A 17449-nucleotide genomic window follows, 5' to 3' on the forward strand; every position below is an offset into this window, starting at 1 on the left:
TCAAGAGAGGATCTGAAGAAGCTGTTCAGATTGCAAATCCAGTGTCAGTGTCTTTAATGTATTAAAACTATTCAGTAAAGATGTTTCTTTTAAGAGGTTGTCAGTTTGTCAAAAATACAGGTTTTCTAGTTGATAGATTTTAATAGTTTTTTTTTTACAACAGTTCAGTAATTGTGCCCATTGTCACATTATACAAATCATTATAAAATCTTCTGCAGTGCAAACATATTCCAAAGTACACTTTAAAATAGAAAGTGATTTACATGCCAAATAAAATGGATCACACTTGAAAATGTTACGAGTCCAGAGGGCCCAGGAATGATTAAGCTTTTAGATTGTCAACAGAAGAAAACATAAAAAAATAATTTAATTTTTGATTTATAAAATAAATGCTCTCCTGACTTCAGATGCTATTTCAAGGCTACTCCAAACAGTCACAGCATGACGAAGATGCTCTTTACAGTTTTCCCTTACTTACTGCGCCCCCTAGAGGACAGTGTTATTCTGTGCTGTTATTTATGACGTATCAGGAGCTGCGAGAGCCTAATAACTCAACATCAATCAAAAAGACTGCTCTTTAGTCATTTTAAAGCTTTGGAAATAACATACCATAATATTTGTAATATTTCAATTTAAGAAATTGAAGTCCATTAAAAAAAAAGATCCAGTACCTGTAAGCACTGGCACTCTCAGAGTCTTATCCCTGAGAGAAGAAGAGAGATGAACAAGGTTGGAGAGGAAAAAAACTATATTTTACTATAAAATGCCCAGATTTTCAGGCTGTGGTATTTTTTGGTGAAGTATTTTAAGGTCTTTTCTTTATTATAGGAAAAGCACAAATAAACATAATGACTGTTGTTATTGATGCAGAGGGGTTAAAGCTGTCATTAAAAACACTTAAAAATAGCATTAAATAAAATGTGCTTATATTGAAGAGGGTCCAATAGGCAATAACAACATTTAAAAGAGGCCAAACTTCCAGTAAAATCAGGAGTCCTATTAAAGCTCTATCAAACATTTTCAAAGGGTATAGTAACATATTTGAACTTTAAACAATTAAAGGCAGTTAATGCAATTTATATGCAAATACATCATATTTTGATCCTATAAACTATCAAACCTGACGAAGCTATATTTGAGAGAACTAATAAACTGAGATGACATAACTGAGTGAAATTCTAAAACTGAATGGACGTGGCACTTTTAGTGTTCCTATGAGTCAGAGTTGTCATCCTCCTCCTCATAGTAGCGGTTCCTCTTAATTATGTCCTCTGCACTCAGCTCCTCAGCTTCACTTCCTTCTTTGTCCTCTTCCCAGAAGCCCACATCCTGGGAGGCACGGTTCTGCTTTGGCTGTGCAGGTGGAGAGCTGGATGGTGAAATACTGTATGAGGTGCTTCTTAGAGAGCTCTCTTCTGCCGCCATGTTGTCTGCCGCTGCTTTGACTCCCTCTGCTTGGTCTTCCTGTCTTGGAGTCTCCACAACCTCCTCAGTGACAGACTCTCTTAGACTCACTTCTTTGCTTTGCTCTTTCTTTTCCTCCGGCTTCACCTCCACAGGTTCCGGCTTGCTTTTTACGGGTGCTTCTTCAGATTTTTGATTTTCCTCGAATGATGCTCTCCACTCCAGCAGGGATTTGAGCGGGCGACGAGGCTCCCTGGGGCCTACACTTGCTGCGGGTATGGGTCTGGCTGCAATGGTAAAAGGCCGACAGCGCTCCTTTAGAGAAGAGCTCCTTCTCAGGCTCTTCAGCTCGACCCGCTCTGTGCTCTGGAAGGATGACTGCACCTCATCCTCGGGGGGCCACTTGGCTCTCCATGGTCGGCCTGACGAAGCCCCCTCTGTGACCGGACTGAGGGCTGCTGACTCAGATTTGCCCTCACCAGCTTGGGGAGGCCAGGCAACCCTCAGCCTGCGTTTCTCAGCCAGCTTCTCTGTAGCCTGAGGTTTTTCACCAGAGCTGCTGTGTGTCTGCACACGTGTCTCCAGTGCGGCTGTCAGGTCTGTGACTTTTACCTGCGGGGAAGTTTCCTCAGGTGGGGTTGGTGTTTTTTCTGAGACACTCTCAGCTGGACAAAGCTCTGCAGCTGCTGGTTCCTCTTGTTCTTTTGGCTTCATCTCTTCTTCAACCTCCTGTCCATCAGCTCGTGGCTCCCACAGCTCCTTGTGAGGCCGGTGGCCAAAGCCCTCGTCATAGTTTCCTTTAGCTTTAAACAGCTGGTTAAAATGGGGCTTGCAGTAGACGTTACCATGTAGAGAGGCGTAGTTCCCAAGACTACCAAGGACAGGAAAAAATGAATTATTTTGCTGCTTGTTTTTTCATTTGTGTCTCGTGAAAAATCAGCCTTTGCAAATAGATATCAAGTTTGTTTACTCCTTACATTAAAATACATTGAAAAAAAGAAAAAAGTAGTTGTTACCCGAGTTTCATGCTGCAGTGCACACAGCGGAAGCAACTTTTGTGGTAGACATGCTTCAGAACCACCAGTCTCTCCAGAGGATACACAGTCTTTGAACATGCGTTGCATGTCTCCTTCACAGGGGGGCAGAACTTCTAAAAACACAAAAGTTATTGCACAAATAACCATGATTAAAAGAGATTGAAATCAAATGTATTTTTAAGATTCATTCATGTATCCTGATGTGATGTTGAACTCACCCGTAATGCTTTGGGTTGTTCGCTGGTCTCCCCTGAAACGGACAGAACACACAAAAAGTTGTTACTTTGCACTTTTAAATTAAAAAGGGAATAAAACCTAACAGTGTTCAATGTAATAGGATAAAGCAGTATTGTAGGTAATGCTCTACTCCGTATTTAATATTAGTAAGACTCACCATTGCACTCACGTGCAGCACTGTGTTTCTCTTTTACTGCTGCAGAAGTTTTCGGAGCAGGCAGCTCTGCGGCCACACCCTGCACGGAAAAACACAGAATGAAAAGAAAGAGGAAAACAATCACTATTGCAAACTGGCAGTTACATAAAGGACTGTTGTGGATTTGTCCCTATATCCGGTGCAGGCAGGAAGGAAGAAAGAATACAATGTGCCTACAGTAACGGTAGGAGGTACAGTATATCATAAATCACCAAAAAACAACATGGCATCCATAATGACTAAAAGTAAACTTAACCTTTGGCTTGTTAACAAACCTGATAAGATTGGCCTTTACGTTGTATTTTGGTTGGATAATATCGTTTAGTTTTATATGTTGAACATGTCTTTAACTGATTTAACTCACAGAGGGACTGGTTCCTTGTTTAGAAACAGAGGCCTGGTATTTTGCCATCTTCTCCTTCATAGATGTCCCTTCAACCCGTTTAGATGGAGACACACCTAAAGAACAACACATAAACCTTTGAACAGAGAATTCACATGAAACGTGTACACATTTCAGTAAGATAACAATGTTAAAAGTATTTTCATAATCACGTTGTGTCATAAAGTCTGTTTCCTAAAAAAACACTACAAATGTACACAGGTTTGAATTTAGTGTATTTTAAGGTAAAGTTTGGACAAGTAGTTTTGGATTGAAGATTGGCAGTAATGAGATCACAAAGGGTGGCTGTGGTTCAGTGGTAGAGTTGGTCGTCTCTTGAGGTTGGGGTTCGATTCCCTGCTCTTGCTGACTCCACAATTTCTACCGATGCTACATCAGCTGTGTGGGAATGTGTATGAATGGGATTAGTTCATCGTTGGTCATGCTTTAGATAGCAGCCTCTGCCATCAGTGTTTGAATGAGGATGGATGGGTGAATGTGACATACAGTATAAAAGTGCTTTGAGTAGTCAGAAGACTTGACGCTGTTCAAGTCTAATTCATTAACTCTGTGTATTGTGTCACTGCTCATCAGTTCCAAACCTTGGTTTATTCAAAGCACTGCATGTTTTTATATTTGTGTGTTTTTTGTCTTTACCTCCATGTTGGTCCATGTCCTCTGAGGAAGAACTGTGTAGAGTTGTCCTGGCAACCTGGCAGAGTTAAATGATTGGTGGCATTAAAAGTCCAGCTGACAAAAACTGCTGCTTTAAACTTGTACAAACTCCAACACTGTTCGCCCTCTACGTAAAGTGATTTTTTTAAAGACATTTTTAATGGACAATGTTTTACTGCCTTCCTGTCTTTCAGCCAAACAAACAAACATCATCATCAATCTTTCATTCTCATGAAACACAGAGTGTTGGCTTTAAGATTTGTATCAGATCTTTTTTGAACATGCCCTAGTCTATTTTTATACACAAAAACACAGATTCATAAACCTTTGAATTTGCTTACAATGGTCAGCACACTGCTGTGATGCGAAGAACACAAAAAATAATACTTTTATAAAGTAGAACTAAGTAACCTTTGTCCCCATACAGACGATCACATTTTAAAGCATCCATCACAGAAAAGTAAAAAAATAAACCTTTACCATAATTTTCCGAAGGAACCTGTATCCTTTGAATTTTTCCTGTATTGTTCTGAGTTTTTCTTAACAGATTTGAAGCTTTAAAAGAAAGCCTTCGAGGACCATGTACAGTATATATCTGTCCCCTGTTTGACCTTTCCTGTCATAACAATGTTGTTTGAATATACTTTCCAAACACCAAACTACAGACTACATGCAGCACTGCAATCAGACAGAAAAATGTAAAAAGGTATCTGCATAGACAGCCACCAACATGTCTTCGACCTGAAGTCCAGAGAACCACAGCTACCCTGCCGAAGTGTTTATGTTTTTCTTGTTGTAGCATGTGTCACCAATAATAGCTTAACCAGAGTTTCTCTCAGCAGTTATCCTACACCCTGAGTGGAAACGTTCAAGTCAGTTAAATCAGCCTTTTTCTTCAGTCTGCAAACGTACCTCTTCAGTTAGACAGCAGCAAACTGCAGTAACTGGCAGCTGCCTAATTGTGTTAACTGAAGAAGAAATGTAAACGTTTGAGACAGTACTGACCTAGTAGCAGTGTAAATTTTGTGAACAGAAAAAATGGTTGATGAGCAAAAAATAAGATAATTGTAGATACAATTCTGACAAGTATGTTTTGTTTCGTTAGCGAGACAAAACGTGACTAAAATGTTTACTGTGGGCTATGGGACACTCAAAATCCTTTATACTTTCCCCCACTGTGCATCTTATTCACTGGTCATTATACAAGGAGTGGTGTGTGTGTGTGTGTGTGTGTGTGCTGACAGGCAGAAAGCAGGAGGAGTGCATGTCGTCTTGAAAAAGAGAGACAGAGGCCGGCGTGATAATGAGCGTTAATGAGCTAACAGCATTAAAGAAAAGTACTCCACTACTCAGCATTGTCACCAGTATGGTGTTGTAGTGCGTATTGATAGTGCAGTAATATGTTCCCTGTAAGTGTTTTATGATTGTATTAATATGTATGTTACATGTTATTGCTCTAGGTGTTTTAGGTATGTTAGTGTTTTCTGAGGCAATACATGACATAAAAAGGAATGACGTGAAAGTGGCGGCCGAAGCAACAGAGTCCGCTATCATCGCTATACTAAGAATATTGACCTTTATATCAATTATATCAACTAAAGAGCTGAGAAAAGGATACTCAGGAACAGAAAACATAATGCAGCTGTTTGATTGTCTTCACAAAGATCGCAACAGTTGCGTGCAACTCTCACTCGCTCCCTGTGAATTCCGTTGATTATATCCTGCTGCGTTCTCCCATCAGCTCACTCGGACTTGATGTGCAAATATACTAGGAGACTTGCAGGAGAAATTTCGGATTAAGTCAGAGTGACGTAGAGTCTGAAAATTCAGCTGTTTGCATTCACTCATGCAACTCACTCTGAAAAAGTCTGTAGTTTTTCAGGAGTTTTGTGAACAAGGCTGAAGAGTAAATCTAAAAAAGCCGCAAAAATGAACACTTCCCAGTAGGTGTTGCCATGCTCCTTGTCTACCCTCTGAATTTTTTCACTTCTCCTTTCGTAGCGATAATACCAAGCTGTCAGTCACACATACAAGCATTTTTTAAGAGCCTGCAAGTGTCTGAGGCACTTGCGGGCATAGCCGCTGTGAATACCTCTGAATCAATGTGATCAATTTGCAATATGATCTTAAAACTGGAAAGCAGATCAGATGCCCAGGACTGTTTGATATTCAGTAAAAACCCTGTGCCTAAAATGAAAAGGGAGATCAAGAGTTTGCTCCTTCGAGGTGACTGTCTGAAAACTAAAACTGCCGTAGGTCAGGAATGTTCCTGCATTCCTCTACTGAGGAAGGTGAAGAGCGGAGGACTTGTTGTTTTGTGCTGAGAGGAAGAGAGACGCTTAGAGAGGGAGAGGCAGTGGGAAGGATAGAGACGGGTGGGGGGACGGGAAAAACTCAGGTGGAACAAGACCGCTCATAAAACAGAGAAGGAAACAAGTAAGAAAACATTTGGAAAGAAAAGAAGGGAAACAGTTTGTTGTTTATATGGTCAGTAACAGGTGACTTCTTATATATCTCCAACTCCTGAAAGTCATTTGTCTTACACTTGAGAGAGAGTTTTTAAAAAGGGCTAAAGGAATGGGATACTATTGCAATATGTTCAAACGTAAGTACTTTTAACAGCAGGGGACTTCTTACATTTTATCTCCACTATGAAATCCTTTTTAATTATATGATTTTCCACTTGCCATGTGTCTATTTTTTTAATTTTTACAACACAAAGACAAAGACAAGTAAAAACATCAACCTTTAAGAATTAAATGGACTTTTTGTGTTTATTAATACAATTTAAGTCTTTTGGGTTTTGTGGACTATAAATATTGTAGGACTAAAACTGTTAAAACACACTTGAAAATGTACTGGACAAAATATATATATGATATTATCTGCTTAATGTTTCAGCCCCTATTCTTCAGCTTCAGTCAGCTAGGGGATAAAATATGAGCTGGTATCGTACTCTATTAAATAGCCCCAAATTCACAGTAAAATGACATTACTCACGTTTAGTTTAGTTTGTTCATGGTCACTTTTGATTTGCTGTAAGGCATAGTGACCAGTAACCATATAGGCCTTGTAGATTTGGCTCTTAATAGTAGGAGTTCCTTCAAAAATGTAAAGTAATTATACAGTAGTTGAGAAAGCAGCTTGAGATTATGCAAGAGTTGGCAAAATTTGAACCATATCCTCAGTACAGTAAATCCCACTGATCAACATTGTGGTTACAGTTAATGCACGAGAAGCAGGGCCAATAGATGCTCAGCTGTCAACGCTGTCAATAAAGAAAGGACTAAGACAAGAATGTATGCACAAGCTGAGAACTTTTGCTGGTACATCAATGATTATTAAGGAGGATTGCCTCGATTCAGAAGAAGTTTTCGTTATGTGTCCAAAACAGAATCCTAGAATCCAAACAGAGTTAGGAAGGTCTGCTTTTAGTTATTACGCACCAAACACTCAGAATTTGTTTCAAAAATATTAAAATCAACGCATTATTAACACTGAGACAATTCTAAGTTTTAATTTCTGATTTGATTGATTTTAACTGTTTTTGCTTTTAACATCTAAAATTGTTGTTACTTACTATGATTTGGACTCTATTTTCATTGTATTTTCTTGCCTTTTAACTGCATGTACTTCCTGTTTTATTATTGCTGTTCTCTTGTTTTTTCTGTATCTTGTACTTCGGCACCATTGCAAATGAGGGTTCATCCTCAATGTGTTTGTGAGGATTTAAATAAAATAAATGAGAATGATGATGAGAAATAAGGCTGCAGAACAGCAGAAGACTCTTATAAAGTATATGTGTATGTAAGTACCTTTCCCTTAGCGTCCTCTCCCTTCTCAAACTTCATCTTCAGGTTGTTCAGTGGCACTTGGGCTTTCTCATAAGAGGCACGGGGGCTGGTTGGAACTTGCTCTTCCAGCTTTTCAGGTCTGTCACTGTGTGTCAGCTCATCCTTGTCCATCCCTCTCTCTTCTTCACCTCTGCTTGCTTTCAGATCTGTGAGTGGACCTCCTTGATCGGTCCGCACGGTGGGGCTCTTCATCGGAGGAGATTGCTCAGTGATAGACGGGGTTCTGGCCAGAGCAGAAGGTCTGCGTCGGATGCTAGACTGGATTGGAGGTCGGACTGAAGCAGATTTGTCCCTATCGCTGCTCCCTCTCTGCTCCCAGCGCTTCTTCAGAGCACTCAGGTTGGTTGACCGCAGGGAGGGCGATGCACTTTCAGAGACCTGTGAAGAAGACAATAAGCACTTTAAGGCCAAACTTCAAGTAAAAACATCAATCAAAATCAACAGGGCACACTCTGCTAATGTCACTTAAGAATTATTGAAGTATTTTCTGTTGGCAACCCAGCTTGTACAGTGCTAAGTGTACAGCTCAGCACCATGGAAGAAAGGAAATGCCGGGATCTGAACTTGGCTTCTGACAGATGAGAGGAACAGCTGTTCAAAGTTGGACAAGGAAGTAGATGTTATGCTGCGGCTGCTGAGAGAAAAACGACTGGCTCAAGATGTAGATAGCAGGGCTCAGCATGCCTTTTTTTCCTATATTCCTCTCCACACCACAACTTCACCTTTCCTAAAGACCCCTGAGGAGGGCTATGTTCAACACTCAGCCACTCATGTCCACACAACATGTGGAGCAGTAAACAGAGCAACAGGAGGCACACTGCTGCTGATGTGTAACACCAGAAACTTCCTTAATTATAAAAAGAGGAATGGCAAGTTGAAGAAAGAGGATGTGGACATGCATATAATCATAGTCTTATAAGTAAACTAATACAACAATAAATAGATACAAATACGAGTAAGCCTTGGTAAGAAAGCAGGTCAATAGGAAACATGAAAACATTGACACAAATCAAATCTCACAAATCATAAAAACTACTTGTCAATTCTAGACTTTTCAGATTTTACAAACATACTGTAACTTAAAGTATCCAAAAGAATTATAGCCTAGCGTATCAGTGCAACTACATTTAGACAGATAGATAAACTGAAAACCAATCCTCACTGAAAAAGAAAAAGTATAAAGTAAAAAGGCTGAACAAAAAGGAACAGTCCCCCCCCCCCCCCAGAAGAGAAGACAAAAACCACACAATTACTCTCTTTGTGATGCAAGTCCGGTTGAATGGAGAGAACTAGACAGTGGCAAGATTGTGCCCGTTTTTTGTGAGCAAAAAGCAAAAAAGAAAGAAGAAACCTCTGCTGTAAATGTCCTGGAGTGGCCAGACGAGTTAAAGCACAAACAGGCACTAAAGAAAATGAGTCATTTAGTTGTTCCTTCTCTACAGGTTCAGTGTGCCGGGGCAGCGAGAGGCAGAGCTCTCTCAGATGTTAGCAGCTAGTCAAATACTGTTCATGAGAACGAGTACAGCCCCTTTAACTCCAGGAGAGTGAATGGGAGAGAGAGAGAGAGAGAGAGAGAGAGCGAGAGGGTCAGATACCCAGGAAACCAGAGCAGGAAATGATACATTCAGGGAAAGTTAACTCTTTATTCACTGTCACTGACACTGTACACTCAAAATTAAAATAACTTCATACCACTTGTCCAAAATAATGACAGATATTATCAAACAGAACGGACTAGTATTCTACGACTCTGTTTTAGCTCAACTTGCAGTTGTAAGTGTATCAGGAAACTATCCTTCTTCTCACTCCTCTGTGTCTCTCCTCCTATTTCTCTCTTCATGCATTACAGCTGATTACAGATGTTTAATGGAGATCTGTTTGAAAATCAGAGAGTTCTTCATGTCTGTTTTTTTGTTTGGCACCATTAAACGTAGTACAGATTAACCGTTATAGAGTAGTATTTATCTCTAGTAGTATTCATCTCCCACTAACCACTCCTCATGATGAGTTATAGCCTTTGATATGTGATAACAAACGTTGTAAAACTGTTTTATGAACACAGCATTAGATATCCCCAGGAAACGTTTTGTAACTCACTCCGACACCGTCACTGTTCTCCCCTGATTCTTGTCACACCACAACTCAATAAATTCAGTGTGTCTGTTTTTTCACCTTATTCTGAACTGTTCCTGGTCTTGATAAGTAACAGGCTCATGATTAAAAGCCTAAGATCCATTGTCTACATATAAATAGACAGTTTTTTCCTCTTCATGGACAAGACCTGCAATTAAAACCAATTTTTATTAATAGGAAAAAATGTAGAAGTGGGTCAGAAAAATGTAGAGGAATCAGGTGCTCATTAGGAACAGGGGACATTCATGTTAAATATAACTGTGGGACTACTGCGTGTTACGTCACATCCTGTTGTCTGTCTTTGATTTGAATCACTGTGGTCTCCAACCTGCAAGATTCCCTTTAATGCCTGCAACCACTGTTTTTTTTTTTATCAGTAACTTCGAACAGCCTAAAAAAATGTCTAAGAATGCAAAAATAAATGACATCAAGCAAAGGAAGGCAGTAAAACTTGTGTCTGTGAAGCAGTTGACTAAGAATGGCTCATTAATGCCACTTATTTTTGTATTCTGTTTTTCATCATTCTGTAAGGAAACCCCCCTTCATCCCCCGTTCCTCGAGTCACACACACACACACACACACACACACCCACACACACACAAACAGATGGTCTTTTATACCACTTATTCAAACCTGCCTCAGACTCATCAGGGCACAATGTTATCCACAAAAAATATTGACTGGACCTCCACATCCTTGTAATAGTGCTATAAGCTTATTAATACACATGTTTGGTTCCTGAAAAGTTTAACAAATTAAATGTATTTGATCTGATAAGTACATATATACAACCAGCATTTGGAAAATAATTTTGTCTTTACAAAATTGTATAAGTTCTGTGTTTTTTATACTGCAGTTAGATAAATAATGCAGGAAAATAGCTCTCATATACAATGGATTTTAAGAGTAAAAAAACAAGCCACCCCGGCACTATCATTACCAGGAAGATCATTAAACAAAGACTAAAGAAGCTGACAAGCCCACACATATTCACACAAACAAACTGATAAACAATCACCAGTTCTTCAGGTATATAAACAGCAACAATACCTTGTATTTCCTCATCATGGTATTAGCAAATCAGTAACTCGTATAATCCCAGTCCAGGTTTGTTTATGAGTGAGTCAGAGTGACAAAGGAGGGAACTACAAAGAGGCCTGCTGGGGATTATACTGTAGTAGGATTATGGGTTTGATAGCTTGCCCATCGCAACAAGTGGCCAATGAGAGGTCAGTGTAGACAAGACATGTGGCCCAGACAGTGTGTTGGCATGGTGAGTGTGTGCATGTATGTGTGTGTACCCGTCATCTAGTCATACAATAATTAGCTCAGCACCAGCAGCAGCTACTGAGCAAATGAAGCAAGACAAGCAGCAAACACACACTTGATAAGCATGTGGTTTGTTAAGAGAGTCGTATCAAATTTCTTGAAACAAGATGTATCATTGATTTAGATTAATGAATAACAGTTTAAGCAGTGAACTTATATTACATAACTGTGTCTCATGACAGAAATAAAATATCCTCAAGCATTCTAGACATACTTACTCCTTTTTTCTTCTCTGCACTGGCCTCCCCAGCAGCTCGTTGGTACCTGAGAGAGAGAGACAGACACAACACTGACCTCTGCTGACTCCACACAAAAATACAACTTACAAAATATAGTTCTTACAAAAAAATGATACCCTCTTTCATGAACTTGGCAATACGTAAGTTTTTTTTAGATATCATTTCTATTCAGTTCAGTTTATCTTGTTGTGGTTTGAGGGGTGATACATTTTAAATGTGATGCTTACACTGAAAAATGTTTTATAAATTTGTACCTGACCAAGAGTAGGCACATTATATTAGAAATATTTTTTGTTCATAATTTTTGTTATTCTCTTAATACCCTGACACAATGACTAAATGAAATTGTCAGGAACATTTTAACATTTTGAAAATATCATGTGTCTGCGGTCTTCACAAGTCTGTAATAATCCAGTCCATTTTCTTCATTCTGACTGAATGGAACTTCAGATTGTTTAACTACCTGTTTACCTACTCTGCCCATGGATTGATTGCAAATGACAGGAGACAGGAGCTATAGATGGTCACCTATAATGTCCTTCACCATAAGTCAGTTCGAGCATGTTTGCATGAGTGGTTTAAGTATTTTTTTTTAGATCCATAATTTTGATATCGTTCTCACTGTTGTTGGTTAGCCAAAAGTTACCTACCCCTGCTTTAAAAAACAAAACACCATAATACACAATATTAAATCATAAATTACTGAAATGTTTAATTTAGCATTAATGTTCGAATGGAACTGGAATCACAATCAAAAATACATCCACAGGTGGAAACTGGGGAAATGTCTTTAAGGGATTTTTTTTTCTGATACAAAGTAACAACTGTAAATGTGAAAAAAAACAACAACAGAGAAGTCACAAAAAACAAGGTATTACTTACTTGGAGAAGCGTTCAGCGATGGCATTGTTTTTCCCTCGGCTAGTCAGTGACAGCTCATTCGCGGTTACACGCAAGGACTGTGTTGCCCAGGAACGTCGATTAAAGGGACCACTTTCCATCTCTGGCAGCTATGAGATTACCTGAAATACAAATACAACCACCATTAGCCATGTTCAGTTTAACAAGTAATGCAACTCCTCACTCTTTATAATATCCTAAACCTTTACTGGAAAAAAAAAACAACTTAAATAATACAAGAACCATTCATCAAAAATTGCTAATTCTACTTTTTTTGTATTAGTCCACCACTTACAAGTTTTGTGTTTAAGAACATAAAAAAAACGGAATATTCATCGACAAAACAGCTGTTTTAAAAAAAATAAACAAGGGTAAAATCTAACTTGATGAGTACAAACTCTTGTTTTGCATGTTTGTGCCATCCTCTCCATCAGTTTACTTCCTGTAATCCCCCCCCCCCCCCCCCAACACTCCACTTGACAGAGTCTACATACCAAAAAGTGCTTGGACAGTGTTGTGCTCAGACAGCCAGGCATTTAAACAAACAGATCAACATGCTCAAACTTGAATTTCAGCATGTGCCGCTTGATCGCCAAGATGGAAGAAACAAACTACAAGCAGCTAACTTCAGCATGAGCACATTATCATTATGAGAGAAGGGAGGCGTATACATAAATATGTACACAATGCACTTTGTAATACCTTCAATCTCATTTCCCTGGAAGCCTTTTGCTAGATCCTAAAAGATATAAAAAGCGATAACATTGGACAGTGCCTGTATTTCTGAATTGCAATCTCTCATCACAACTCTGCACTTTATCTGCAAACTAATTTGCACATTGTAATTGTTGTTGTCTCTTAACTTTTAGTTTGTAAACTGTTTCTTTATCATTCAATATTCATTAAGACGTGTTCTGCTGCCCTCTTGGCCAGGTCACTCTTGTGAAAGAGATCTTGATCTCAATGGGCTAATTACCGGGTTAAATGAAGGTTAAATAAAAAATAAAAATCTTTCTTTAACTTCACTCCAACAAACAAACATCTAGCAAATAAGTACCACAGACAGATGACGAGTCTCAGACGCACGCTTCGTCTAAATACAGGCCATGTTGAATCCCTTTTTTAGTGCTCAGACAGTACGTTACAACCGTGTATAATCACCACAACCGATAGAGTTAATAATCTCTTACTGTCTGGGACTTTTTCACCATGGTGTGCACCTATTACATCACCACCCAGATGAAAGCAACACTGGTGACAAGTAGTGAGAGAACTTTGGACTGGACTTCAATATGAATCTGAACTCTCAGGAACAATTAAGTGCAAGTATCCTTCTGACTGAAGAGAAACACATTTAGAAAGTAGCAATATCTAACTGTATGACATTGCTACTTTACGACTAAATATAATTGAATGAATTGTATTTCATAAATTGTCAGACTATTGTTAGTAAATGGGCAGAGGAAAGGATTACCACATGAAAGGCATGGTTTTCCTCTGCTCAGGTACAATGAATGGGTTCATACGTCTAAAATGGCTAGGGGGTGTTTACTGTTGCTACAGGTTTCCAGTCCTGATGGGCAGGTTAGATTAGGTTGATAAATTGTTAGAAGTTGTGCTGCTGGGTTTAAGTTATTATTGAGTAGTTCAGTGGATCTAAGCATATAAACATTTCAGTCTGACAGCCATGTTAAAAATGTGCTCATTAGTTATTTTTTTCCCATTCTTCCTTTTAACACAGCGGGTGTTGGAGGCTGTGCATGTAGCATGCAATGGATGACAGGCAGGGACACACCCCAGAAAGATCACAAGTCCTTCCCAAGGACAACACAGGTGGACTGAGTTTAGAGTCGCCAGTCACCTCATTTGCATATCCTTAAAAGCAGACCAAATTCTGTCTAGAAAAACAGGTAAAACAAATAACCTTCCAACAAAAACAACATGGGTGGTGAATCGTACTCAAGTTATTCTCCCATAAGTGCACAAAGAGAAGAGCTGAACAGAGCTGTCATCATTTATGATTTAAATTAAGAATAGGGTGAGGTCATGGCAAGCTTTATCTGTATGTGAACACAACCTTAACGCCTTTACATGCGGATACTCTGAATTTTAAGAACATTGACTAAATCGTCTCTAATCAGAGGTATAAAAAAGGCATCAGAACATAAACAAAGCCTGAGTTACAAATGCCTCTCTGTTCAGAAAGAGCAGCGAGCACCTTTACAGACTACCTGATGTATGACCTTTTGAAAACTGATCATCTAAACTCCAGCATTAAGCTTCATCCCCATCACTTGTTATCTGCTAAAGGTGGATACTGACCTTTAACCCCTCACAATATAGTCCAGTTCTCCTTGACAACTAGTAGACTAACCAAAACACAGTTATACAGTATGACACATGTATAAGGAGGAGTCCGCATTTCTTAACACATGATTGCCCTTGGAAGATATTATTTTTAGAAAACAAAAACAAAAGCACAAATGATGATACTCAATTGAGTTCAACCTGAAAAATCAGTAGTGAGGCGACGTAAACAGATGTGACTCATGATAAAAAAGTGGCTTCCTAGTTCACAGGGCCAACATGTTCTTATTAGAGGTGTAACGCCAGGTGTGTTACACGGTAAACAATTTGCACTGAACTTTGGTCTCTTCGGTAAAAACACAAACTATAGGCTACAGTAAACATAGGCTGATAAAGCTTTTTAGATAATTAATCATTAATTACACGTAATTAATAAGACTGTAGACTATAACGAGAAAAGCAAAAAAAGAACAGGAGCTGGACTGGTTAGATTTTCCCAAACGACGCTGAGCTCTTTTTTTAAAAAAAGCAAAGCTATCTGGTGCTTAAGAACACAACGAAAATCTAAAAACACGCAAAGTCATTCGACTTTCATTATACACACTGTAGTAATTTAAAAAATAGTCTTAACTAGAGTTATTTACATTCATGTCCTCGCTTTGAGTTTGGTCTTACCTTGCGAACTTCCGTTGATTTACTCTTTACGTGAAAAGAAGGTGAGACACCTGACACTCGCTGCTGCCACTGCGTCGCCGCCCGGTGTGCACCCGTGAGGTGGAGTGAACAGAAAGGTGTCCTGGGAGTGGAAGAGCTGGGTCATGTGGTTCCTGTACACCAATGACCTGGGGCATTGCGCTACCCCTACCTGTTGCATTTGTGTGAGCGCGCGAGCTTTTCCAGCATGCATACCACCCATAGTCTACCTCCCACCCAAACATTCCTGAGGACCATGAGCTGTCCTCGTTCATTTTTCAAGAGACGAGGAAGGCAAGAAAGGAAGCAGACATGCTGTATACTGCGCTATTGATTCCTTTGGGCTGGCAATGCAGTGAAATACACTTAGATGCAATAAGTTATTTACATTATGATACTGATGAATAATAAGATATACTAATAATGAGAAAAACATTATGATTACTGATCAACTCGATGTTGGTCTATAGCCTTTAGCATGTCTAGGCTACACAAAATGTGGTCCTATAGGTGATTAATTTTCCCTTATTTTTATTTTTATTTTTTATTTTTACAAAGAATTAAAATAAAAAACAAAGTTGACATATGCATATTATGTAGCCTACTACATGCATATGTATTTAAAACAAGGAACAACATTTTTAGACTGTCTAATAATAATTAACTTTAATCTGAGAACTGCAGTAATGGTAGTCCTTTTATGATGCAGACTAAATATGCCAACATCACAGCTCGGTCTTCGTAGCCTACAACTCTGAGCAGGTCAAACAGTGTGGAAACACATAGGCCTAATAAACCATCAGCTGATATGAGGATGTTAACTGCCTTTTAAAATATAGAATTAAGGAGTTGAATGTTACATTATTATTAGCAGTAGTCTTCTGACAGTTTAATGGCTAATTTTGGAGTGTGTAAATGTTTCACTGCATAGTATTTTATCATCACGTAATTGTTATTTTAGTGTGTATTGTGGTGTTGTGTTTTGTTTTTGTTTAACATGATCTCGTCCTCCTTCTCTTCCTCCTCCTCCTCCTCCTCCTCCTCCTCCTCCTTCTTCTTCTCCTTCTGGACTGTATTTGTCTCTTTTTCTCATGTCTGTGCTTTCTTTTTGGGTTTGTCTTATATTTCTTTTTTGCTGCTGCCATTTTGGCCAGGCCTTGCTCGAAAAAGAGGTCATTTGATCTTGAGCAAGTCTTGCCTGGTAAAATAAAGGGTCGGTAGGCCTGTAGCCTATATGATGAAAAGCACACTGAATAATTAAAAGCTGATTAAAAAAACGAAACTAATATATCAAAATACTTAAAACAAGATGGATAAAATCTAATTGATTGCTTTTATCGAAGAGAATATTGATGTAATTAATGATTTGTTTCAGGATAAGATATCAAGTCAAGTGACTTTTCAGTCGTCAAGTCAGGGGCCTGAAAAGGATAAGATATGGCCTAAAGCAAAAACGTCATGCAGAAAACAGAAAACAGAAAACTCAATAAAATAAATCAAGTTGACACAATTTATGATGACGCTATGAACAGTTGGGATGGGGGGGGGGGGCTTTCTTATAATCCTCTATATCAGGGATGGGCAACTTTGGTCACAGCAAGGGCCACATTCATTTGATTCTCACTGCCAGAGGGCCAAATTGTAGAATACAAAAACGATTACAGACGATTATGTCTCAAATTTAACTCAACAGACTTTCGTCTACTCTGCTCCTTCTACATGGAACATGCTGCAAAAAGATTGGAAAATAACTGAACCAGTTTCTTTGAATGCTTTTAAATCCAGGCTGAGAGCACTTGAGTCGACCTCCTTTACTTGTAACTGTGTTTTATAATTTTAAGTGCTGTCTGTATGTTGTGAGTGTGACTGTGTAATTTTTGCTGCCTCTTGGCCAGGACTCCCTTATAAAAGAGGTTTTTAATCTCAATGGGACTTTCCTGGATAAAAAAAAGTGATCAGTTATTATTATGGACATATTTCTGGTTTTCATTATTTCATGGCTGATTTTATCATGTTTTCTTCATGTTTCCAAATACTTGATATGTAAAAATTGACCTGAGGG

The 17449-nt window shown here is 38.8% G+C and overlaps 1 protein-coding gene across 3 annotated transcripts; it reads right to left on the reverse strand.

Moving 5' to 3' along the window:
• Positions 1-37: 37 nt before the first annotated feature.
• LOC109992482 (LIM domain and actin-binding protein 1) lies at positions 38-15503 on the reverse strand. Of its 3 annotated transcripts, XM_020645106.3 has the most exons (10): positions 15370-15503; positions 12370-12509; positions 11467-11512; positions 7747-8163; positions 3914-3968; positions 3239-3333; positions 2836-2914; positions 2660-2691; positions 2421-2554; positions 38-2275 (listed from the first exon to the last, which is right to left on the reverse strand). In XM_020645106.3, the coding sequence occupies exons 2-10, from the start codon at positions 12486-12488 to the stop codon at positions 1213-1215; spliced, it is 2040 nt and encodes a 679-aa protein (XP_020500762.1). In that variant the 5' UTR covers positions 12489-12509; positions 15370-15503; the 3' UTR covers positions 38-1212. The 3 variants fall into 3 exon arrangements, with proteins under 3 accessions (XP_020500762.1, XP_065810977.1, XP_020500763.1); XM_065954905.1 differs by lacking the exons at positions 11467-11512; positions 12370-12509; positions 15370-15503 and adding an exon at positions 9137-9281; XM_020645107.3 differs by lacking the exons at positions 11467-11512; positions 12370-12509; positions 15370-15503 and adding an exon at positions 9039-9190.
• Between the last annotated feature and the right edge of the window lie 1946 nt (positions 15504-17449).

The sequence above is a fragment of the Labrus bergylta genome, chromosome 5, assembly GCF_963930695.1.
Source record: "Labrus bergylta chromosome 5, fLabBer1.1, whole genome shotgun sequence".
NCBI classification, from domain to species: Eukaryota; Metazoa; Chordata; class Actinopteri; order Labriformes; family Labridae; genus Labrus; species Labrus bergylta.

Excerpts from the sequence above, each read along its gene's own strand:
- LOC109992482 (XM_020645106.3), bottom strand. The coding sequence starts at position 12,488 with ATGGAAAGTGGTCCCTTTAATCGACGTTCCTGGGCAACACAGTCCTTG. Across the intron at positions 2,555-2,659 it reads AACAACCCAAAGCATTACGG|AAGTTCTGCCCCCCTGTGAA; the intron begins GTGAGTTCAACA and ends TTGTGTTTTTAG. Across the intron at positions 2,276-2,420 it reads CACTGCAGCATGAAACTCGG|TCTTGGGAACTACGCCTCTC; the intron begins GTAACAACTACT and ends TGTCCTTGGTAG.